The sequence below is a fragment of the Amblyraja radiata genome, chromosome 46 (assembly GCF_010909765.2).
Source record: "Amblyraja radiata isolate CabotCenter1 chromosome 46, sAmbRad1.1.pri, whole genome shotgun sequence".
In the NCBI taxonomy this organism is placed as follows: domain Eukaryota; kingdom Metazoa; phylum Chordata; class Chondrichthyes; order Rajiformes; family Rajidae; genus Amblyraja; species Amblyraja radiata.
Window position 1 is genome coordinate 6,975,018 of NC_046001.1, and position 24,095 is coordinate 6,999,112.

The 24,095-nt window shown below is 42.4% G+C and overlaps 1 protein-coding gene and 1 non-coding gene across 3 annotated transcripts in view; both read left to right on the forward strand.

Moving 5' to 3' along the window:
• esyt1 (extended synaptotagmin 1) overlaps positions 1-24,095 on the forward strand; it is a 79,411-nt gene that overhangs the window by 37,048 nt on the left and 18,268 nt on the right. For both annotated transcript variants that reach the window (XR_004410510.1, XM_033015464.1), the window contains exons 5-18: positions 5,702-5,774; positions 6,721-6,810; positions 7,492-7,547; positions 8,379-8,499; positions 10,761-10,937; positions 11,336-11,418; positions 12,334-12,382; positions 17,746-17,835; positions 18,197-18,292; positions 18,537-18,608; positions 19,627-19,713; positions 20,672-20,821; positions 21,908-22,105; positions 23,777-23,953. Coding sequence is in view for 1 of the 2 variants with exons in the window: in XM_033015464.1 (XP_032871355.1) it covers positions 5,702-5,774; positions 6,721-6,810; positions 7,492-7,547; positions 8,379-8,499; positions 10,761-10,937; positions 11,336-11,418; positions 12,334-12,382; positions 17,746-17,835; positions 18,197-18,292; positions 18,537-18,608; positions 19,627-19,713; positions 20,672-20,821; positions 21,908-22,105; positions 23,777-23,953 (1,519 nt within the window). In the remaining variant the exon portion in view is untranslated. The remainder of the gene's footprint in view (positions 1-5,701; positions 5,775-6,720; positions 6,811-7,491; positions 7,548-8,378; positions 8,500-10,760; positions 10,938-11,335; positions 11,419-12,333; positions 12,383-17,745; positions 17,836-18,196; positions 18,293-18,536; positions 18,609-19,626; positions 19,714-20,671; positions 20,822-21,907; positions 22,106-23,776; positions 23,954-24,095) is intronic.
• On the forward strand, positions 14,631-14,822 carry LOC116968866. The gene has a single exon (XR_004410547.1). It is a non-coding gene; the product is annotated as a U2 spliceosomal RNA (small nuclear RNA).

The following is a 24,095-nucleotide window of genomic DNA, read 5'->3' on the forward strand; positions in this document are numbered from 1 at the left end:
TCTTGCTTCACTCCAAGGGAAAATAGCTTTTCATGTACGAATGCAAGCTGGCAATAATTTTTTTGGATTTATTTGACAGCTCCTGCTTGACATATGAATACAGTGCTCTCACCTGGCCCTTTAATGGATGTTTTCTGTAATAATTAGGCCATATGACATAACTTGATTTTTTTAAAGCTTATCCCAGGCATCTGTCATTGTTTCTGGGGTAGGACACAGGCCATCACAGTTACCCCTTGGCTATGCTGCGGGCAGTCATTTCACACATGCTTATTATACAAAATGATTTATTGCATATCTAACTCCATATGCAGGAATTAATGAATCTGTGATGTGAATTTGTGCTTTAGATTGGTGATCTGCATATAATCTGGTTACTTTACTTTCCCAATGTCATTAGTACATTGGCAAATTAGTTTGTGTTGCCCAGATTTGTTAAAGGGGCAGATGATAATTGGCTGTCTTAAACTGTACTTGCATTGATTTCAGTTCAGTTTTTTTGGTCTTTTCCTTGCATAACCTGAAATTCTACTTCCTCCATGTAATCTATACTTTGTGCCTAGCAATGCTCTTTGAGAATATCTGGTCACCAGGTGGCCTATTGGAATATTAATAGGCAGAGTACTAAAATTGTAGTATGCTTGAAGTTGTTGATCTCAGCCACAGAAAATGGAAAATTAAAGTTTCTGGATTGCATATTTATGCTCTTAAACAAGGAACTCATAGGGAATGGGAAGTTAATTGTCGTCCCCATTAATATCTATCTTGCCTCACCCGCCAAGCGATGCAGAAGCACCTGGGTACAATATGTATTGGATAAAATTATAATTAAGGTGCAGGAAGCACTTGAAGAATGGAAGAGGCAAAGAATTTTAATCAGAATAATTGCCTCTTTGTGCTCATTGTTTGTTCCCACAAATAATCTCTTGGCACTGGTAGGGATAATTGTTGCAGACGTTATTGTTCCGAGGTGCTGGAGGCAGGTGTGACCCAAATAAGATTCCATTCCCCTTTTTAGCCACAAGTACCCTGTTGACATTGTTTTACAGGAAACAACTGCTACTTTAAATGGTGAAAGCAGATATGTTCTCTTAATCCCAAGATCAAAGCAATCTACAATATGAACCATCATGGGAACGTTTGGTAATATTACTGGCATGAATAGCTGTAGCAATGTCAGACTAGTAGCTGGACACCCATACATCTGATGGGTTACATCACATACATGGCCATGTATAACAAAGATTTTGTGACATTATGGATAGACAAACAATGCTGGAGTAACTCAGCAGGTCAGGCAGCATCTATAGAGAACATGGATAGGTGATGTTTTGGGTCGATCTTTCACCCTGATACATTCTGAAGAAGGGTCTCGACCCAAAACATCACTTATCTATGTTCTTTAGAGATGACTCTCATATGAGGAAAGATTGAAAAGACTAGGCTTGTATTCATTAGCGTTTAGAAGGATGAGGGGGGATCTCCAATGTCCCCAATGTTGGGCGAGTCCAGTACCAGGGGCCACAGTCTTAGAATAAAGGGGCAGTCATTTAAGACTGAGGTGAGAAAAAAACGTTTTCACCCAGAGAGTTGTGAATTTGTGGAATTCCCTGCCACAGAGGGCAGTGGAGGCCAAATCACTGGATGGATTTAAGAGAGAGTTAGATAGAGGTCTAGGGGCTAGTGCAATCAATGGATATGGGGAGAGGGCAGGCACGGGTTATTGATTGGGGACGATCAGCCATGATCGCAATGAATGGCGGTGCTGGCTCGAAGGGCCGAATGGACCTCCTGCACCTATTTTCTATGTTTCTATGCTGCCTAACCTGCTCCAGCATTTTGGCTTTCCTTGGTAAACCTGCATCTGTAGTTCCCTGTTTCTACATTTGGTGACATGGTTTATTTTATTGTATACCACAGATCCTTAATCTAATTTTTAAATAGAAAATGCAAGGGGTATTCAGCTGGTCAGCAACATCTGTGGAGAGTGAAATGAAGTTGATGTTTCAATTGAATGACCTTTCTGACCAGTTCTGATAAAAGTTCATCAGTCTGAATCACTTTTTTTTTTCCCATGGCTGTCACCTGACCTACTGAGCATTTAAAATAATTTGAGTGTTCCATGTTCCATCTAAGTGCATGGAAAATTGCTCAAGGCTAAAAGTAATACTTGTAAATTTACTGAAGTTTCCGACGAAAAAATAGCACACCAAAAGCATAGATTGCATATTCAACACGGAGGAACCGAACCACATTAATGCTGACAGAATGGTGAAGCACCCTAATGTCTCTGGCTGGTAAATTGGCACAGTCCAGGGCACCTCCTGACAATGGCAGTGTCCCATGGTGGGCTTGATATTCTAGTATGTGCAGATGCTTGGGACAGTTTGTTCAGAAAATGGTACTTTTAACAAAACTGACATGCAAAGATTGCTCAATTGTCATATCAGGCATGACCTAACTATGTATTGCTTTTCAACCTGCTCCCCAATAATTACTTGGGCAAACCCTGTATGCAAAATTACAACTCTTTCCATGTTCCCATAAACCATATACAGAAAACAAACATCTGAAAAATTGGTTCGCTTGCATGGTTGCACGTTTGATCATTGAATCCTCAACACAATTTTTCATGATTACTTGTTGAAACTAGGCTGGGTTGAGCTTGTTGCATGTCTGTCATTATATATATGTGGTCCCTCGGTTGACACTAAACTCGCAGAGAAATCCTCTCCTTTCATTCTGACCTTTGTATTTAACAGTATATGAGGATTTGGAGAGAAATTTGTAAATAGATCTCTCCAAAAAGGGAGTAGCTCACAGCCCTGCAACCTTCTTGTGCAAGCAGTAGCTTGGGGCAATGGTGCCACGTGACTCACAGTGTGGAACTGAGGAAGAACTGGTTCTGTTGATTTGAGCAGTCATTACAAGCACCATTTTTTCATGCAACCAGAATGGTAACATTTAGCTTGTTACTGGGAAAGGATGAAATTTATCTGTGCTGAATAGTGGATTGTTTACTTGTTTCGTGCACATAAAGGTCAGCTAATAACTGACAGCAGTACTAAACTGGAAAAAGCCAGCAGTGAAGATGATGGTGGTGGTGGTGCCTCTCACCACCTTGGTGTTTTGCAAATTGGCTGCAGTTCTCCATGATGAAGATGGCAAACCATAAGACACGGAAGCAGAATTAATCCATTCAGCTCATCAAGTCTGTTCTACTATTGGATCATGACTGGTCTATTTTTCCCTCTCAACCCCATTCCTCCTACCTTCTCCCTGTAACCATTGACATCCTTACTAATCAAGAACCTATCAATCTTTGCTTTTAAAATAACCATTGACTTGGCCTCCACAGCCATCTGTGGCAATGAATTCCACAGATTCACCACCCTCCGGCTAAAGAAATTCTTCCTCATCGGGAAAACCTACTGATCTGTTCCCTGTAGATGCAGCTAGGCTTGGTCATTACTAGATTGGTGCGCTATTACGTACAGGTATGGATAGTAACACATTGGTCGGCAACATTAGTCCCCAAAGATGCATCCTGCTTCACTTGTATACAAACTAATTCCCCTCACTAACTTCACCTATTGCTTGCCAACCACAGGGTTCATTAAGTTGAGTTTAATTACCCTGTACCAGTAGCCTGCACCAAAAAAGCATTAAAAAATACTGCAACAACAAAAACATCAAGCCTGTTTTACTCTACAAGATTCCATTGGTCCTTTTTTTAAATGGGCTTTGTGGTGGTTGTTGAGATGGGACAAAGCTCCAGTCCAAAACAATACAATGACATCAGTTATATTTTAACATCCATCAAGAGCTTTACTGAGGCTGACACAAGAGCTGTGTGGGCACAGTGGCGGCTGGCGCAAAATCTTGCAAAGGAACTAAGTTTAAAGCGTGCGCAAGGCCAAATTGCATCACTATGAGAGCTCGCAAAGCCTTCCTTTTCCTGAGCACTTTCTTACTAACCTGTAGCTTTATTGAACTTCCTAGTAATTTTCTAGTAGGAGGTTCATCAGAATTTCTCTGCGTGATGTTCTGAGCAACGGCAACCCTTTATAATAGCCATTTTTGATTGATTTAGACTTTAGAGATACAGCGTCGAAACAGGTTTCTCAGCCCATTGAGTCTGCGCTGACGAATGATCACCCTACTATCCTACGCACTAGGGACACTTTACAGAAGCCAATTAAACTACAAACCTGTACGTCTTTGGAGTGGATTTTCTCCGAAGCACCCGGAGATAATCCACACAGTCACAGCCAATGTTCTAATGTAACGTCATCCACCTGTAGCATTAACTCAGCCATTCTCTCTCTACGGATGCTGCCTGGTCTGCTAGGTATTTCCAGCATTCTCTTGTTCCAAATTTGCAGCTGCTGTTGGGTTCTGCCTCCCACAGCTCCTGCACCTTTTGTATTTTATTCTCCCTGATCTCATTCATCTACTGACTGCACGGCTCCAGAGGCATTTGTCACTTGGACAACCCTGGCCTTCACCCTATCACGGGCATTGCCACTGGTCTCTTCACCCTTCTCTACAACTTAAACATGGGCGTTTTCTCTTTTCTTGATTTGCAATCAGGTTAGCTTGTTGTATACACCAGGGAGCAATAACATTTATTGTCTGCATGGATAGATGCAACAATGATGAAAGCAAAACGCAGAATGGTGCAAAGATTGTAGACATTGTAGTGTCTGTTCTAATGGAGCATCATTGGCCTGAGACGGTATTAATTCTGCCTGTGTTCTGAGATGCTGCCTAACCTGCTGAGTATTTCCAGTGCTTTTTATTTTTATTGTAATGGACAAATGGTCAAATAGTTGGATAATCTGAGATACCCAGTTGGGAATGGCAGGTATTTTTATAAAAAGATGAGACTGCAGATGATGCTTCTTCATAATGCCTTGCTCATCCTATCATGCAGCAGTCTGCCATGTCCTATCTGCACATCAAGTCCTGTCCTCTCAACTTCCCTCTGTGCCTCTACCACTGGATCTACTTGTCACTTGAAATATGAAGAGTGCACAGAAAAAGAATTATCGTACATCACAGCAAAATATTTTCAAAATGCCATGGGCAAAATATTGGTTTTGAAAATCCATTCTAAGCTACAGATTTAAGTGCATCCCAAATATATAAAAGGTGCTATTGAAATGCAAGTTTTCCCCTTTTGCAGAATTTTCCCCCAATGTGATTGTGTGTATTTTGTCATTTTATGTGATCTATCACAAAAGTAACATGGAAAAGTCATTTAATAAATTTTTATTCAACCAAGTTTGGAGTGTTTTTTAAATGGACTGAACTTAAGGAAATGCCTCTCATGAAATTTAGTTTTTGACCTTTTCTCAGCCTATCCTGATACCATCATGACATGACCGGACAATTGGTGATGGCTTTGATCTTTGTTAATGCAGCTCTGTAATAGAGCTTTGGTGGGTTTGACTTTTCTAAAATTTCCTTCAATTGTCCAAAGAAAGTCTGCTAGTGGGTTTAACTTTGGGTTATCAGCCACTGTATTTATAAGTGAATAGTATAGGCACAATCCTAATCACCTGATCTTCACTTCGCAATCCCAGGTTAGTGCTTAGTTTTGAAATAATCCATAAAAAAAACCCCAGCAGTCTACCAGTACAATGTACACTCTGAGAATATCTAAAATGGGGTCTCCTCTGTTGTCTTTCCTCTGTAGTTACATTGGTGACTGTGAAATCAATGTTGAAGTAAAGAAGTATTTCTGCAAAGCTGGAGTGAATGGTATCCAGGTAGGTCACTTGATGGGGAAATAGCAGATCTCAGTGACCCTTGTAACTCGGTGTCCCCTATTTTACAGTTCCTTTGTTGCAAGAGACAATTAAAGGAGAAACACAATCTGTTCAAAATGCCACCCTCAATGACACAGTGGACAAATGCATCATTGTGTATGAATCAGAAGGTTCTAGGATCATACCTTGGACTGTTGTACTCACTGATGGCAACTGGTGCAGCAATAATGACACTATCTAGTCTCTCGGCCCAGCCTAGGGGGTGGAAAAATGAGCCCAAATCCCCATCTTATATGTGCCTCATGATTTTAAAAACATCTGCTGATTATACCGACGGCAACCATTAAATTGTGGAAAAAGCAAAGTACGCAGTTTGTCACGCGCAGCTAATTCGCATTTGCAGCCACCTAATTGCATCAACTCATTTGCGCTAGCAGCCAGTTTGGAGTCAGCCCCCTCATAGATAACACGCTTCATCATCTGGTTTTGCAGCAGCCAGTGAATGAGACAGTATGGTCTCAACCGCTGGAGAAAAATGGTTGTTTATAAGAACGCACATTTACATAAGCATGAGAGTTGGAATGATGGCAAAGAAACAATCTACCGTGGGATTGAGGTACCAGAGTGGGAATGAGGAGGGGAACAGAGACTCTGGTACAGTTGAATGTTTTTGGCAGTAAATCCCCATATAAGTATTGAAATGTGGTATTGGTAGGCGAATCAACGATTGACCATAGTATTAAAGCCTTATCTTACTGCAGCAGGTGATCCTATGTTAATCACCTGGTTGATTCGGCCATTCCATAAGGGGCAAGTTTGGGGAACAAACTACAGGCATTTCCAGTAATCTTGCATCACGTGTGACGGATTTCTCCTGAGGTGGCTCAGGGCTATTGATTTATTGTCTGTTCCCTGGGTTGCTGATTTTTTTTACTCTCTCTTGCAGCTCCATGGAATGCTCCGTGTGATCCTTGAGCCCTTAATTGGAGACATGCCATTGGTGGGAGCAGTGACCTTGTTCTTCATCCGCCGCCCAGTAAGCATGTTGTTGTGGATGGAGAAACCAGCCAGTGTTGCAGAGGCTGACGGATCAGTGAGATCTTGATTTTGGATTAACACAGCCCTACAACTTGGGCTCCACAGGGAATATTGAGTCATATTTAATGTGCTAGCTTCACGTTGCTTGTTAATTTGACTGTAACGAGTAAAACAGGATCAGGCCAAACTGTGACATTTCCCAAGTTTGAATAGCCAACAGGCACCCACTGCCTCGCTTCTCATTTAAAGTATGATAGCCAAGTTGGAATTCCTCACCCAGTATGAGTCCATGCCATTTGTACAGATGAGAAAATTGACCCAAAAATAACCAGACCTAATATGACCAGTAGGTAAGCTGGGATATGTTATTATTAATTATTTAATGAAAGGATAAAGCACAAATCAGGAGAGGCTGCCTTCAAAGCTACTGGAAACAGACCACAGATGGGAGTTTAGTTCACATTGCCTAATCTTCAGTATTATAGTATTGCTTTTCAGGGGTTGAGTAAACTATAGATGATTTTTGCAACCATCAGGCTCTTGAGCCTAGATACATTTGAATGGCATGTTAGTCTTAGAGTTGCAAGTCTGACTATGTCAAATGTTTTAGTTGTGAATTGACACCTATCTCTAATGTACTAAATGACAACTGATATTTTGAAACTTTGTCCTTTTTCAGGTGCTGGAGATTAACTGGACAGGACTCACCAACTTCCTGGATATTCCAGGGCTGAGGTAATGATTGTTCATAGGATCCCAATCAAAAATAAAGATAAAATATGTGTAAGATTCTTCCAAGAACAACATGAAGTTACATTCTTGAATTCTGAAACTTCTCACTCTTAGATTGAACAGTAGTAATAAAGTAAAATCAAAATATATCAAAAAATATAATTAATAATGCAATTTCACAAGTATGCAAGTTTTGGAGTTGGATGATTTCATGAGAAATTTAACATTTGTTGTGAAACAGGTGAGCATGAGGCCCACCTGGGGAATATTGCAAGTAATATTTCTCACCTTATAACATTGAAGGAGGTCATTTGGTCCATTGTTCATGTTCTATGTTCATGGTCTATGTTCATAAAGCAATCCCATTAACACCATTCCCCATTTATTTCTATATAAGGTATTCTCCTTCCATTCCCATCAATTCCCTGTGATGTTCCTATCACTCACCTACATATAGATGGTAATTTACAGAGGGCCAACTAACCTACCAACCCGCACGTCCCTGGGATCTGGGGAGAATGCAAACTCCACACAGACAAGATCCGAGGTCTGAATCAAACTTAGGTCTCTGGCGCTGTGAGGCAGCAGCTGTGCCACCATGCAGAAAGCAACATGTTTGAAAACTACCAGGAAGCAGCTGAAATACTTGTGGAACCATAATTAATATTCATGATCCTCGCCTCTAGTTAAATTCACCTTTGAGGAATTTGACTTTTTTTGTAGATCAGTTTGCATTAAAACTAACCCCTGATGAATGTTTTGTTTTTCTCTCCCTATCTCCCACTCTCTTCCCTTTACACACCTTGCTCTGCTTCTTTTTCTTACTTGGAACAGTTCAAAGTCTGACACCGTACTTATGGACACCATCGCCTCTTTCCTGGTTTTGCCAAACCGGATTACCTGCCCTCTTGTTTCAGATCTCCATGTGGCTGAACTCCGTTCTCCTTTGCCTCGGGTATGTATCACCATATGTTTTTACAAAATTGTTACCAACAAAGTCAATTACTACCCACTCATTTTTGTTGTGTTCATTTCAATCAGATAAAAGTTGGTTCAGTGAAAGTCTACTTTCCCCTCTTACTGTGCAAGCTGGGGGATAAGGCTTATCATTATGATTAGATGCTACCTTCCCTATTTTACGTCTTTACTGAGTAGAAGTAGAGGTTCCAATGTCTGAATATCAGAAAACTGAAGTGTAAATAACTTAGCCAGGAAGTAAATGAAGAGGAAAAAATTAATTAGTTAAAATTAGTTAAGACCAATGTTGGACCCTTGAAGATCGAAAAAGGTGAATTTATTATGGGGAACAAGGAAATGGCAGATGAGTTGAACAGGTACTTTGGATCCGTCTTCACTAAGGATGACACAAACAATCTTCCTGATATAGTAGTGGCCAGAGGATCTGGGGTGACGGAGGAACTGAAGGAAATCCACATTAGGCAGGAAATGGTGTTGGATAGACTGATGGGACTGAAGGCTGATAAATCCCCAGGGCCTGATGGTCTGTATCCCAGGGAACTTAAGGAAGTGGCTCTAGAAATTGTGGACGCATTGGTGATAATTTTCCAATGTTCTATAGACTCAGGATTAGTTCCTGTGGATTGGAGGGTAGTTAATGTTATCCCACTTTTTAAGAAAGGCGGGAGAGAGAAAACAGGGAATTATAGACCAGTTAGCCTGACATCGGTGGTGGGGAAGATGCTGGAGTCAATTATAAAAGATGAAATAGCCGCACATTTGGATAGCAGTAACAGGATCGGTCCGAGTCAGCATGGATTTACGAAGAGGAAATCATGCTTGACTAATCTTCTGGAATTTATTGAGGATGTTACTAGGAAAATGGACAAGGGAGAGCCAGTGGATGTAGTGTACCTGGACTTTCAGAAAGCATTTGATAAGGTCCACATAGGAGATTAGTGGGGGGAAATTAGGACACATGGTATTGGGGGTAGAGTGCTGACATGGATAGAAAATTGGTTGGCAGACAGGAAACAAAGAGTAGGGATTAACGGGCCCCTTTCAGAATGGCAGGCAGTGACTAGTGGGGTACCGCAAGGCTCGGTGCTGGGACCGCAGCTATTTATAATATACATCAATGATTTGGATGAAGGGATTCAAAGTAACATTAGCAAATTTGCAGATGACACAAAGCTGGGTGGCAGTGTGAACTGTGAGGAGGATGCTATGAGAATGCAGGGTGACTTGGACAGGTTGGGGGAGTGGGCAGATGCATGGCAGATGAAGTTTAATGTGGATAAATGTGAGGTTGTCCACTTTGGTATCAAAAACAGGAACGCAGATTACTATCTAAATGGCGTCAAGTTGGGAAAAGGGGAAGTACAACGGGATCTGGGGGTCCTTGTTTATCAGTCTATGAAAGTAAACATGCAGTTACAGCAGGCAGTGAAGAAAGCTAATGGCATGTTGGCCTTTATAACAAGAGGAATCAAGTATAGGAGCAAAGAGGTCCTTCTGCTGTTGTACAGAGCCCTAGTGAGACCTCACCTGGAGTATTGTGTGCAGTAATTTGAGGAAGGACATTTTTGCTATTGAGGGAGTGCAGCGTAGGTTTACAAGGTTAATTCCCGGGATGGCGGGACTGTCATATGCTGAGAGAATGGAGCGGCTGGGCTTGTACACTCTGGAGTTTAGAAGGATGAGAGGGAATCTTATTGAAACATATAAGATTGTTAAGGGTTTGGACATGCTAGAGGCAGGAAACATGTTCCCGATGTTGGGGGAGTCCAGAACCAGGGGCCACAATTTAAGAATAAGGAGTAAGCCATTTAGACCAGAGACGAGGAAACACTTTCTCACAGAGAGTTATGAGTCTGTGGAATTCTCTGCCTCAGAGGGCGGTGGAGGCAGGTTCTCTGGATACTTTCAAGAGAGCTAGATAGGGCTCTTAAAGATAGCGGAGTCGGGGGATATGGGGAGATGGCAGGAACGGGGTACTGATTGGGGATGATCAGCCATGATCACATTAAATGGCGGTGCTGGCTCGAAGGGCCGAATGGCCTACTCCTGCACCTATTGTCTAAACCCCAGCCTGGTGAAACAAGTCTAGAAATTGGGAATTTACAGTGCAGCAACCATGTGCAAGGGCTAATGGTGCTCTGGGTAGTTAGCCTACTGTATATTCAGTTAATCCGCATGTCACATACAATAATATTGCCCTTTGGAAAGGGAGATTTGAATTTATGTTTTTATTTTTAGGGAATAGTACGGATTCACCTCATTGAAGGGGCAAGTCTGGAGTCAAAAGATACATATGTCAAAGGACTCATCAAAGGAAAATCTGATCCATATGCAATTGTACGAGTGGGCACACAGGCATTCATGAGCAAGACTGTCAGTGAAACCTTGAATCCCAAATGGAATGAAATGTATGAGGTGGGTGAATCTCGTTGTTGTGTCACCCAATCATCACCCTCTTTAAAAGTAAATGCCTGCAGTTCCCAGCAGCCTGGTGGGACAGTTCTGTCAAATGTGTCCAGCTGTGGGCTTGAATGAATGCATTTCCTCTATTTGCTAATTGTAATAAAGTGTTATAACTATACCACGTGAAGAAGCGTCCATACACTTTCAAGCTGTTTCAAACAGTAGGAACTTACCTTTTGAAAGTTATCTGCCAGGCAGGATACGAGTGATGAACAATGCAGGCTTGGAACAATTTACTTTTGAATGAATAAAATGGAGCTTCAGAAGTTGGAGAATTTGGATGTCAGCAGTTGAAAATTACAGTTCATCTCAAAACTATTTTACTGTATCTTGTTTTCCACATACCTCAGGTGATTGTCCACGAAGTTCCTGGTCAGCTGTTGGAAATTGAAATGTTTGATAAAGACCCAGATCAGGATGACTTTCTGGGCAGGTGAGAGCTCTGTGTGTGTTTGTGTAGTGTGTGAGGTTGTGTACACATACACAACCCGTGTAGTAATCTGCATGCAAGTACATGTCAGTGTCCATTTTGTTTATAAGATTCTGAGTTGGTGTGCGTGTGCGCATACGCATAGGTGTGTACTCTGCTTTGCATTAACTAAAGACTGATAGCTTCTCGGATGTTCAAATTACTTCAGGTAAGATATATTCATTCACACGTGACAGAATAAAACTTGTGCAATAGAAAATCACAGCCAGGGCTCACAAAAGAAGCTGGCAGAGGCCTGTTGCACAGAACTGCTTTGGCTTGTAGTAAATATTAGGTGAAACAAGTGCAGACCCGTTGGGTCTGCTCCCCCAATGCAGCCGTTCCCTACCCGTAGCCCCCACGGGAGAAGTGGTCCTCCAACTCAAGTCGTTCAGGACTCAGCAGTGCGGCTGTTTTTAAATGGTGTCTTTGAGGCGAGATGCGGGCGCCAGCTGCCGTTATAGTCGCTGGCCAGCAGGAGGCGACAAAATGAGTGAGGGGGGGGGGAAGGATTTTATTAAAAATGTGTACATAAACACGACGACATTTAATCAGGAGTGGATACTTGGAATGTAAAGTGAAATCTCTACGGAAATGGAAACATTCTGGGCGTTTGTGGGTCTGGTGTTGGCGTAGCAACGAATCAAAGGCTGGCACCCACAGGCTGGCAACCACAAGTCAGGCAGAAACACAGCCAGCCAGCCAGCAGCCACAGAGTTTTAATATTATATAGATAGATATGATAAATAATTTTTCTCTTACAGTCTCAGTTGGGCTGTTCTGGTCACTGCTGAAAATAGTAAATATATCCGAGCACTTTCCAGATGACTCCTACTGAGATAATCATGCTTGGTGGTATGTATTTATTTTTTCTTTCAGAATGCATCTGGATCTTGGGGAAGTGATGAAGAACCAAATTGTGGATGAGGTAAAGATTTGAAGAAATTCAAGGATAACTGCAAAACTGGGATAAAAGTGGGTTGGGGAAACACAGTCAGAAAAAAAATTGTCAAAGCTAAAATGTTAATTTTACTTCGGAGTCACGTGAGTGACTACGTGAAGAACCCGCTCAGTGCGCAGGCGCGGCATTACGCCTGCAGTGCAACAGCGGCAGCGGGAGCTAGGCACTCCCGCAACAGATGAAACGGACCGTCAGGTGAGTATCCTGAGGTCGGGTTTTCTTTTACAGGGGAGCCCCTTTTTCTGCTTGTGTTTTACAGGCAGAGAAAAAGGCTCTGGAACAAAACTGTCCCCCGTTCGAGGAGGAACGTTTCCCGTCGGGGGGAAGGGGGGCAGCAACAGGCGGTAGGAGCGACCCGGTGTTCCTCTATTCCCCGACACCGTGCCGAGCCCAGCCCGCTAGTACCTGAGCAGCGGGCTGGATGTATAGCCACCCGAAGAGGCATCCGGCAGGTGTTCCCGATTTGGGACGGGACGTCTCTCCACCCGCACGGGGGGAGAGAGAGCCGCCTGAGCCGCTGGAGCGGCTCTCGGGGCAGGTGCCTGCGAGACGCGCTGCTTGAGGGGCGCTCTCGCTACTACAAGGCACAAAAGCTCCAGAAGAAGGCGGTAGGAACATTTAACCGGGCGTTCCGCTATCCCCACACCGCGCCGAAGCCAGTCCCGCTAGTGCCTGAGCTGCGGGCTGGATGTTCAGCCATCCGAAGAGGCATCCGGCCGGTGGCTTCCGACTTGTCGGAGGGGACGTCTCTCCACCCGCAGGGAGAGAGACAGCCGCCTGAGCCGCTGGAGCGGCTCCTGGAGCAGGAGCTCCTGCGAGACACGCTACGTGAGGGGCAGTCTCGCTGGAGGGTTCAGGCATACCCTCCACAGTGCCTAGGCACTGCCCATCGCTTCCTCCTTAGTGTGGTTAGCTTTGGGGTGACCAGTGGCTGGGCTGGTCATGAAGAGGGGTCACTGGCTGAACAATATCGGGAGTATGCTTGAGGTACAGGATCAGGAAGAGCTGCTGGGTGTGGCCGCTATGTGGCTCCACCACTAGCGAGATGGCTTTTCAGTCTCAACTGATGGCCAGCTTACTACCTGTCTTTTCCAAAAAACCTCTCCAAGACAGGTAGCCATGAGGCGTTGGTTTTATCACGCCTCCCCTAAATTGCATTTACTCAAAGTGCCCGCCATTATTGGGGGATACATTGAGCAGCGCGTTTAACCTAAATATTTTAAAAATGCATTTGGTACCCTGACGTCGGCTATCATGTCCACCTGCTCATTCCAGAAGGGCAGGGTAGTATGGCAAAACACATGACCCTACTGTTCAACGGTATACCTCATAACTTCTGAAATGAACTCACAAACCTGCCCTCAATCTATGAAATTAACAGGACTATGAGAACGCCGACCTCATAAGCACAGATCCTGCTACCTGGCACTTACCAAACCAGTCCTAAAAAACTGGACGAAGTGTTCAAACTATTCGGCACAAGAGGGCAGAGTCTGGAATGAGCACCACACTAAACCAGACAGCAGTACCTCTACGTGTCCACCAGGGGCGTCTACCTCATGGTACTGGTGAAAGCTCGGGGCCTGCATGCCAAACCTGTAGCATTTTAGGCCACGGCCCAGAGCAGGCCCCAGAGGAAAATGTGCCACCCCCCAACAAACATCGTCCCTACAAGAACAAGGAACCAGAAACCGAAGAAAACAACAATGAAGACAGATAAGTATGGTTCCTACCATCACATAAAGGTTAAGGGTTGTACTAACAAGGGGTGGATGAATCACGCCTGGTTAGGAAGCTATCACTCTTGGTAGTTATATACCAAAAAATAAATACAAGGGGAATAGAATCAATATCTTGCCACCAATTCAGCAAGCACCCCAAGTGGTCTACCCTCCCACGATGGTGAATGTCGCACCATCGTTGATAAACCACTTGAGTATTTCACCAGGTATACCCATTCATGGGATTTGTAACTACTACCATGGATCCAAGGATACTTTATGGTAGACATCGACCTTGAAGATGCACACTATTCAGTACCTTCTCATATAAGTTTCGGATATACCGCAATTACCTGGATGGAGTAACCATGATGAGCGTTGCGGCATTTAAGTCAAAGTTATCCAGAATCTACTAGCCCTGACACTTAGAAACATTCCGTCATGGCATGTCTATATATTAACGACAAACTATCCTTGGATACAGCTTTAGCTGCATCGCTTCTCGGCCTTTTGGCTAAGATCAAGTGTAGTATCTGTTCTTATCAGTTTAATAATCTGATACGTCCCTTATCTAGGGACCATATATTAAATTGAATTTTGGAACAGGGAGATGGAATAGGGGCTTGCTCCGTCCACTCCACGCATCAACCCAGTATTGCAGTGCCTCTGGGAACGGTGCACAAAATATATATCCAGATATTTACGTTGACCATCCACAACGTTGTTATCTGGTATTCATTAAGACTATCAGTCATGGTGCATTAACCACCAATCAACTACGTGGCAAAGTAATTGGGATATAGCAGCATTACCAGCTACTGAACTTTGTACCTTTCCTATGAGCTGAGATACTAGTGTTCAAAACTATCTCCATACCTGTAATATGGGGGCAAATGGATTAATCTGTAGTGTTATGGAATTTATCGGCAGGAAGGATTATGGTTGTACACTTCCACCTGTTTTGAGTAACATCTTATGTGTCCTGATGTGTTACTGAGCTTGTAATACTTAATGCCAATATGAATTGACTTAAACATGTTATATATTAACTTACTTAATTCTAGTGAAGCATTTGCTCAGTAATCCACCAAATTTGCATGTTCGTTTATAAGATAACAACATCAGTGGTGGCATATACCAAACCACTTGGGCGGAGAACATCGATATTAGGGGACAATTTATTAACAATTGGAAACCGTATGTCGTCAAACATGTTTGACCATCAGTAACTCACCTATCAGGTGAGCTAAATACTGTAAACATACATTTAAACCAAAAATATTTGCTGAAATCACTAAGCAATATGGACACCAGATATCGATTCCTTATATCCAATTAAATCACCACGTACTAACTTACGTCACATTAAACCAATCTCAAGGCAGCGGCAATGGAGACATTCCCGCGTATTGAGGGGTGGGGGGAACCTAATCTCTATGTTTTCCTTTCCTTCTACCTCTTCAATAGGTACTACGGCTTCATCAGTCGGGTACTACGCAAATTACAGTGGACCAAGTCCACAAGCATGGTTCCCAGTGATCCTCGACATGGTCATTAAAAGAATTGCAGAATTGGGAAGACCATTGCTGTGCTTGGATCAGGAGCACTATCAACCTGATGACAGCATTCCGTCGCATATCCTAGGGAACATACCTGAGGAGCATCAAGAAATGGTACACTGTTTCCAAAACAGGAATTACACATTCAACTATAACAAAAAACTGTACTGGAGCTCCTGGCAGGTCTTCACCACAATGAAGGACATGTTCTGTTAGCCTACTCAACTTGGGTACCGCTCACTGGTGATCAGATACAGGAGAGGTATATCAATCCATTCCCCAGAAATAGGTACACCCAAATTGGGATGTCAGTGAAATCCTGACATACCTTAGGGGATGATCACCAGCCAGGTCACTCACCCTGGAACAGCCTACCCTGAAGATGGACATGCTGGTGGCCTTACATCAACACAAAGAGCCAGCTCTCCCATCTACTGCGATGGGACAACATGGTTATAACACCAGATAGTGTCACATGCCCATTCAAGGGTTGGCCAAACAGAACAGACCAGGAACATCAGGTCCAGTCATGAAATTCCGGGCATACCCACCTGAACCACGTTTTATGTGTCATGACCCACTTAGAGATCGACACAATAAGGAATACCGAGGGAGAGGAAAAAGCCTTATGGGTCAGCCACAGGAAACCTCATGGTCGGGTGACGAGCTAAACTATCTCTAGTGGCTCAAGCAGGTACTGGGAGTTGCTGGAGTAAATACTAACGTGTATAAAATCTTATTCCACCAGAACAGCTTCCACGTCAGTAACTAAGAGGATGGACGAGCCTATGGACCACATCCTGGCTACTGCAGGGTGGTCTAGGGAGTATACGTTCCAAACTTTTATAACAAACCACTGACAGAACCTGTATCGTTTGCAGAAAAAGAATCTGCAAAAAATATATAATTTAAGCCCGGGGGAGCAATTGGTCTTGTTGTTGTTAATAACACCATTATTGTTTTTACAAACAGATTCATGGTTGATTACGATAACATACTTCCTCCCTCGAATGACTTCGGCAGCGAGTGAAGTATGAACTGTTACACGGTTTGAAATCACAGAGCTTTGAAGTCTTCACGTAGTCACTCACGTGACTCCGAAGTAAAATAGTAAGATTAAACGAGAACTTACCAGTTTGAAGTTTGATCTGTATTTTATGAGGAGTTACGATGAGGGATTACGTGCCCCCCGCTCCCACCCTCATTATATGGATCAAACTAATAAATTGATGTCTCCTTATCTTTACTATGTTTACTTCAAATAACTGTGTCTATCTGTGATTCCACACCGCTGCTTGGAAGTATGCCGCGCCTGCGCACTGAGCGGGTTCTTCACGTAATCCCTCATCGTAACTCCTCATAAAATACAGTTCAAACTGGTAAGTTCTCGTTTAATCTTACTATTTTGGTGGTAGTGTAAAAAACCTTTAGCAAGTTGTACCATTTTCTCCACTTGACTATCTCAAAAGAAGTTTAAACCTTTTAAGTAGATCAAACCTTCCTTTAAGTTGAAGGAAATTGTTGCCTATTAAAGCTAATATCATTTCAACCCTTGTTATGTTGGGGAGGAAGGAGAGCTGCAGGTATTGGGTCTCATTTATGGCATCATCTCATACACAACTAATTTGCATTGTTGCCAGATCTTTAGCAAATAAAATATTTGGCAAACTTTTTCAGAGAAGTTAAAATTATCATCAATAGTATGTGATCTTTATTTGAGTAGTTTTTATTTGGGCTGTCTCAAAATCAGGGACATAGTTACAGGATCAAGGGGGTGGACATTTAAAACTTGGGTGGGTGCGAATTTCTCACGGAGGGAGGTGAATCTCTGGAATTATTTTCCCCAGAAGGTTGTAAGGGCCGGATCACTGCAGGGATTTAAAGAAGAGGGAGATGCGAAAACTGGGAATTGTAGGATGTGTGGAACTGGCACAGAAGAGACGAGGCCTGGAGCCACGCTCAGATTGAATGGGGGAGGGTGGGAGGTGTGTGTTCTTTTTGTGTATGCTCACTGCCAGACTGTAATCCTCTTGACTATGTTCTTATGCAGTGGTTCACTCTAAAGGATGTGGAGAGGGGAAAAGTTCATCTGAAACTGGAGTGGCTGACCTTGTACTCTGACCCAGCAAAACTGGAGCAGGTAATCCCAAAGCTGATCTTTGAAGATGCTAGTGCTTCACATTTGAAATCACACCTTGCCCGATGAACAATGCAGTGATCAACAAGTGATACGTGACTCTGTATGTAATTTGGAATACAGTTTATCCTTCAGTTCAAATTGATGAAGAAATGAATTCTTAGCTTCTTTAAATATGAGTAGACAAATTGCTCTTGAAATGAAGTGAGATATTCTCTCCCAACATATCTCACTAGCCATGCAGTAACTTTACAGTAACACTTATTGACATGTATGGCCAATGAGATATATTGGGAGAGGGGGGAAAAAAGGGCTTCTCTCCCTTCAAAATTACAATTTACGAGCATTGTGCTTTTCTCTTTAGGCACTTCGTGTAAATAACTCCATTGTTGCACAGAACAGTGAGGAACCCTCTGCTGCCATTATGGTTGTCTATGTGGACCAAGCACAGGATCTCCCGGTACGTTCAGTGGTTGTGAGGTGAATGGCTGTGATTTGAAATTGCCTGATACGAATCGGTCTGTCAAATTTGTGTAGCTCTTGGGAAAGTGATGCAGGGAATTTTAGTTCCCTTCCTGGCCGGTTTCTACCCCTCTGTATTTCTATTCATCTTTGTTTCTATTTCCCTACTTATTTCCTTTTTGGCACTCAGCATCCACCACTTTCTGTTTCTCATGAACTCTTACTTTTCTTTTTATCCACAGCTAAAGCAAGGAACAAGAGAACCGAATCCTTTGGTACAGGCTTCACTATTGGACAAAACCTTCGAGAGCAAGGTATGAATGGGCATTTCAGAGTCTATTGATTATGATGAATAATGTGTACTTCAGAATCTCATAGCAGAGGGGTGTAAAAACAAAGCGCAAAGATGGAAGCATTAGAGGGGAGGTGAAGGATTGGTATTTCTCAGCCAGAGGGCAGTCAAACTCACTGGCTGAAAGGGGATCAGAGGAGCAGTCACTTCCCCTGTTTGAACCGTACGTGAAGAGCCGTGACTTGCAGGGCTATGGATCCAGTATGGTCAACTAGATTTAGGTTGGGAGCTTTTTTCCAACTAGCATGAACACAATCAGCTGAATATCTTACTATATTGTGGATTTTCTATGACTCTGACAAATGGAGCAGGCAAGAAATACTAATGGGTGCTATATGCCAACCCATTCACAATTTCTTGATTACCAGACCCTCCCAGAGTTTCTATTCCTTTCAGATTTTGTTATTATCATTAACATGCACATCACAGCAGATACTCTCCCAGTATCTATCTTATCCATGAAAACGAAAGGCTTTCATTTCGTTAGCGCCTTTTACATCCTTGGGACATCCCAAAGTGCTCCAGAGCCAAAAACGTCTGGTTAGATATTTACTGTTGGAAACATAGTGGTCAAACAGCAGGATTCCATGAATAATGGATAGTTAAACTGTTTTGATGATTTTGTTTGAGGAATACCTATAGAACCGTGACGAAGTAGCACACCACGGTCTTTTGGGACAACTGGAAAGAACAGACACGGCCTCAGTTTAGCAGTTGAACCAGTAATACAGCACCCACCCACAATGCAGTATTGCACGGGAACAGCATCCTGTATTTCGCTGTAGTGGGACTTGAGCCCACAACACTCTGACTTGGAAACACAATGTAGCCCACCAAGCAGCTGATGGTGTCGAATGTTGGCGTATGTACCAGCAAATACCTTCTCACAATGCCAGTTACAGTTCCAGTTTTTCAACTGACAAGCAAAGTCAATGTTGTTTTGCCACTCTGAGATTTCACTTTCTTGCCTCTTTCCACAGACTGTATATAACACAAATGCCCCAGCCTGGGAGGATGCCTTTACATTCTTTGTTCAGAATCCACAGCAACAGGAGCTGGATATACAGGTAATTTCCATAAACCTACCAGAAGTGACAAAGGCAGTTTTTGTGTTAACTAACTTAGCAACAATCTGGGTTTTGCCTTAAGTATTGCACACTTGCAGGAAGTTTGAATGGTGTCAAACATTGTTTCTAACAGCTCCTTTGAGCTTTGCATTTTGGATTTCACTGTGAGTACATCACTGTAGAAATGAAACCATTTCTCTCACTTCCGGTGAACAACTTGCATTTACATAGCCTCTAACTTAATAAAATGACATACAGCATTTTGCAAGAGCTAATGAGACCAGTACCACTTACCACATTATCCAGAGTTAAGTTTTAAGGAACATCTTAAAAAGAAGGCAAATTGGTTTAGGGAGGGCAATTCCAGAGCTGAAAGTACAGCTGCCAGTGGAGGCTTAATTTGGGCGTGTGCAAACCACGTAAAACAACATTGATGCAACTTTAAATGAAAGTATGACACAGAACAGGAAAAACTAGGCTTTGAAAGACTGAAATGCACCACAGGAGTTAATCACTGAAGCAAACACCGCTGTTTGGAATGGACTTTGAGCCTTTTCAGTCCTACTGGCATTACGGAGGGGAGGGGATTTTTTCATGCAAGTGAATTTCTTCAAACCAGCAGAGCAAGAATAGCCCTGAGGAAATTCCTGGCTACTATCCATGGTTGAGAGTCAGTTGGAAGGGTTTAAATAAAAGGAAGAAGAAGGGAAAGGGAAACTGGTGCAGACAGCTTGACACTGCCCACTGGAATATTTCAATCTCCAGTTGCATGGTGTGTTAGAGAAGGGATGTAATAATTCCAAAATATTCCATTTTTTAAAACTAATTTTGGCCATCGAACAAGAATTAAGACAAACATTGAAACTAGGATAACGGTGAAAGAAGTAGATTAAAAAAACATTACAGGCTGCACTTTCAGCATTTTGGTTAAATCTGTACATCTGATTTTCATTTCTAGGTTAAAGATGATGACCGTCAGTTGAGTCTGGGATCCCTGTCCCTGTCTCTGTCACAGATTCTGATGAGCCCAAATATGACCATTGATCAGTGGTTCCCACTAGAACACTCTGGACGTAACAGCCAAATTTATTTGAAAATCATAATGCGGGTGAGTGAACGGGCAACCTTTATACAAAGACAGTCTATGGATTGAAGCTAAAGAAACTGTGCTGGCACTGATACCAGGAACAATCCGCCATCTGACTACAGAATTCAAGAAGGAAAAGTGAGAAAATAGAACACATGGATACATATTGTTATTCACTGTCTGCACAGTAATGTATTGTCCACCAACATAGAGTCTATCTGACTCATCCCAGTGATTTCAGTGAAGATCCGGGTGGGGTGATGCAGCCATAAAAGGCAGGGTGATGTATTTTGCCCAAGTACGTTACGTGGAATGCACCCCTTTCCCTTTTTATCCTTTTTCCATTTTTTTATTTTCATTCTGTGTTGAACCTTCATTGACCTTAGGGCTATTTTTTAAATTCAGTTTCGGTAACAACTTAAATTTGAAATATTTTAAGTTTGCTGCTTTGTAAGATTAAAGATATTTGTATTATTTAACGTACTGTTTAACCTGCTTAAAATTCAAATTTGAACTGCTTGAACTCATTTTTTGAATAGTGTTAAATTAGGACACAAAGAGATGATGTGAATAGTTGAAGAAGCCAGCTCCTATGCACCCTTCTGTGTATCACCTACCCTTCCCCTCTCATACTTTCTCATGTGCCATTCCTACCTGCACCATTGGCCTCTCGTAACATTTTCACATTCTAGTTGGTGGGGTGTGTAGAAGTGAAAAATGCAAAAAGAGGAAACATCCTCCATAACAATTTTCACTGAACAAAGGTATTAGAAGGAACTGCAGATGGTGGTTTAAACTGAAGATAGACACAACAAGCTGGAGTAACTCAGCAGGACAGGCAGCATCTCTGGAGAGAAGGAATGGGTGACATTTTGGGTTAAGACCCTCCTCAGACTGAACATCACCCATTCCTTCTCTCTGCCTGTCCTGCTGAGTTACTCCAGTTTTTTGTGTCTATCACTGAACAAAGGTACCTTCTTAGATTTGAAATAGGACTCAATTAAATGTTGCACATAAATTACTTGGTTTTTATTAAAATAAAGCAAAGTAAATCAGGTACCACTTTACTTCTCTGCCATCTTTTACCATTGTGTGTTTGATTGGCAGGTGCTTGTTCCCGATGCTGTTGATCTTGAGAAAATTCCCAGAGCTCGGAAATCTACAATGGACAAAGTACCGGGGTCATCCAAGCCTGACAAGATAAATGCGACTACTTCTAAGTTAGTGGAGGCCTCGGGATTGGGGGGCCTGATTCAAGTTCCCTTACCGACTGAAAGCAGTGCTCCCTGCAGTGTGGGGACTGAGGTATGGGTCGCTTTATATTTCCACATGAGTAAGCATTCGCTATTGAGGTTCGTATAGATCAGGCTGAAGTTTATGTCAATGGAATATCATTTATCAACATGCTTGACTACCAGCGTTTCATTTTGATTTCTAGCCTTGACATTTAAAATGGTGTCACAAGAGGTGTCCCAATAGCTACGGTGAGATAATCGATTGCAGGGATGGATTGATTTATGGTGATTTATTGATTGCAAGGATTGATTGAGGTTTGATTAATGGGGAGGGATTGATTGATAGGTATTGGTTGGTTATGGTGATTAATTGATTGCAAACATTTGTAGAAAAGGAACATAAAAGGAATCTGCATTAAAATCATAGGTAATATGTGAATATATGTGAGGTTATTCACTTTGGTGGCAAGAACAGGAAGGCAGATTATAATCTGAATGGTGTCAGATTAGGAAAAGGGGAGGTGCAACGAGCCCTGGGTGTGCTTGTACATCAGTCACTGAAACTAAGCATGCAGGCAGTGAAGAAAGCCAATGGCATGTTGGCCTTCATTGCGAGAGGATTTGAGTTTAGGAGCAAGGAGGTCCTACTGCAGTTGTACAGGGCCCTGGTGAAACTGCACCTGGAGTATTGTGTGCAATTTTGGTCTCCTAATTTGAGGAAGGGCATTATTGCTATTGAGGGCGTGCAGCGTAGGTTCGCCAGGTTAATTCCCAGGATGGTGCGACTGACGTATGATGAAAGAATGGGTCGACTGGGCTCGTATTTGCTGGAATTTAGTTGGATGAGAGGGGATCTTATAGAAACATATAAAATTCTTAAAACATTGTACAGGATAGATACACGAAAAATGTTCCCGATGTTGGGGGGAGTCCAGAACAAGGGGTCACAGTATAAGAATAAGTGGTAGGCCACTTAAGGCTGAGGTGAGGAAAAACTTCTTCACCCAGAGAGTTGTGAATCTGTGGAATTTTCTGCCACAAAGGGCAGTGGAGGCCAATTCACTGGATGTTTTCAAGAGAGAGTTAGAGTTAGCTCTTAGGGCTAACAGAATCAAGAGATATGGAGAAAAAGCAGGAACGGGGTACTGATGATCAGCCATGATCATATTAAATGGTGTTGCTGGATCAAATGGCCTACTCCTGCACCTATTTTTCTATGTTTCTATTCGATTCGATTCGATTCAACTTTAATTGTCATTGTCAGTGTACAGTACAGAGACAACGAAATGCAGTTGTTGATTTACGTATGTAAATGTAATTTACGAGAATATACTGTGCAGATTTTTTATTTTAACTTAATGTTGAAGTTATTTTGAAATTCAAAATCTGTAGAAAACAATTACTTTGGAGATTCACATCAAACAAGTTAATTTATCGACATGCTGTGAAATCTTGTAATACACCATAACTTATGAAATAGTACACATGTCAAATGAAGTTACCAAGCCAAGAAGCCCAGATTCTGAAATGTACATGTAAATCAGTTAAGCACAATTTTCTGGTCATTACTTAAAAAAATTTGGGGTCCAAGTTCATATTAAGAAAACGCTGATAGTAGGTGAGTAAACAAGTAATCAAGAGTGAAAATAAGTTGTGATCCTGTTGAATTGTGCAGCAAATTCAAGGGTCTGACTCTTTCTTGTTCCTGTAAAGTCGCAGTTACCGACTTCTGCTATTTCAGGGGGTGATCCGCATTCATTTGTTGGAAGCTGAGAACCTGATCGCAAAGGACAACTTCATGATGGGAATGGTGAAAGGGAAGTCTGATCCCTACGTCAAAGTGAGAGCAGGAGCCCAAAGCTTCCGAAGTAGAACTATTAAAGAAAACCTCAATCCCAAGTGGCACGAGTTGTACGAGGTCAGTATGTTCAGACCATGCTGTTTGCAACCAAAGCAGAATAAAGTATATAAGAATAAAAGCCCTTCATCCTGCAGGGCAAAATGGATACCTATGGGTGGGTCTGAGTAATGTGGGCTTTTGGAGTTTTCATTTTAAAATG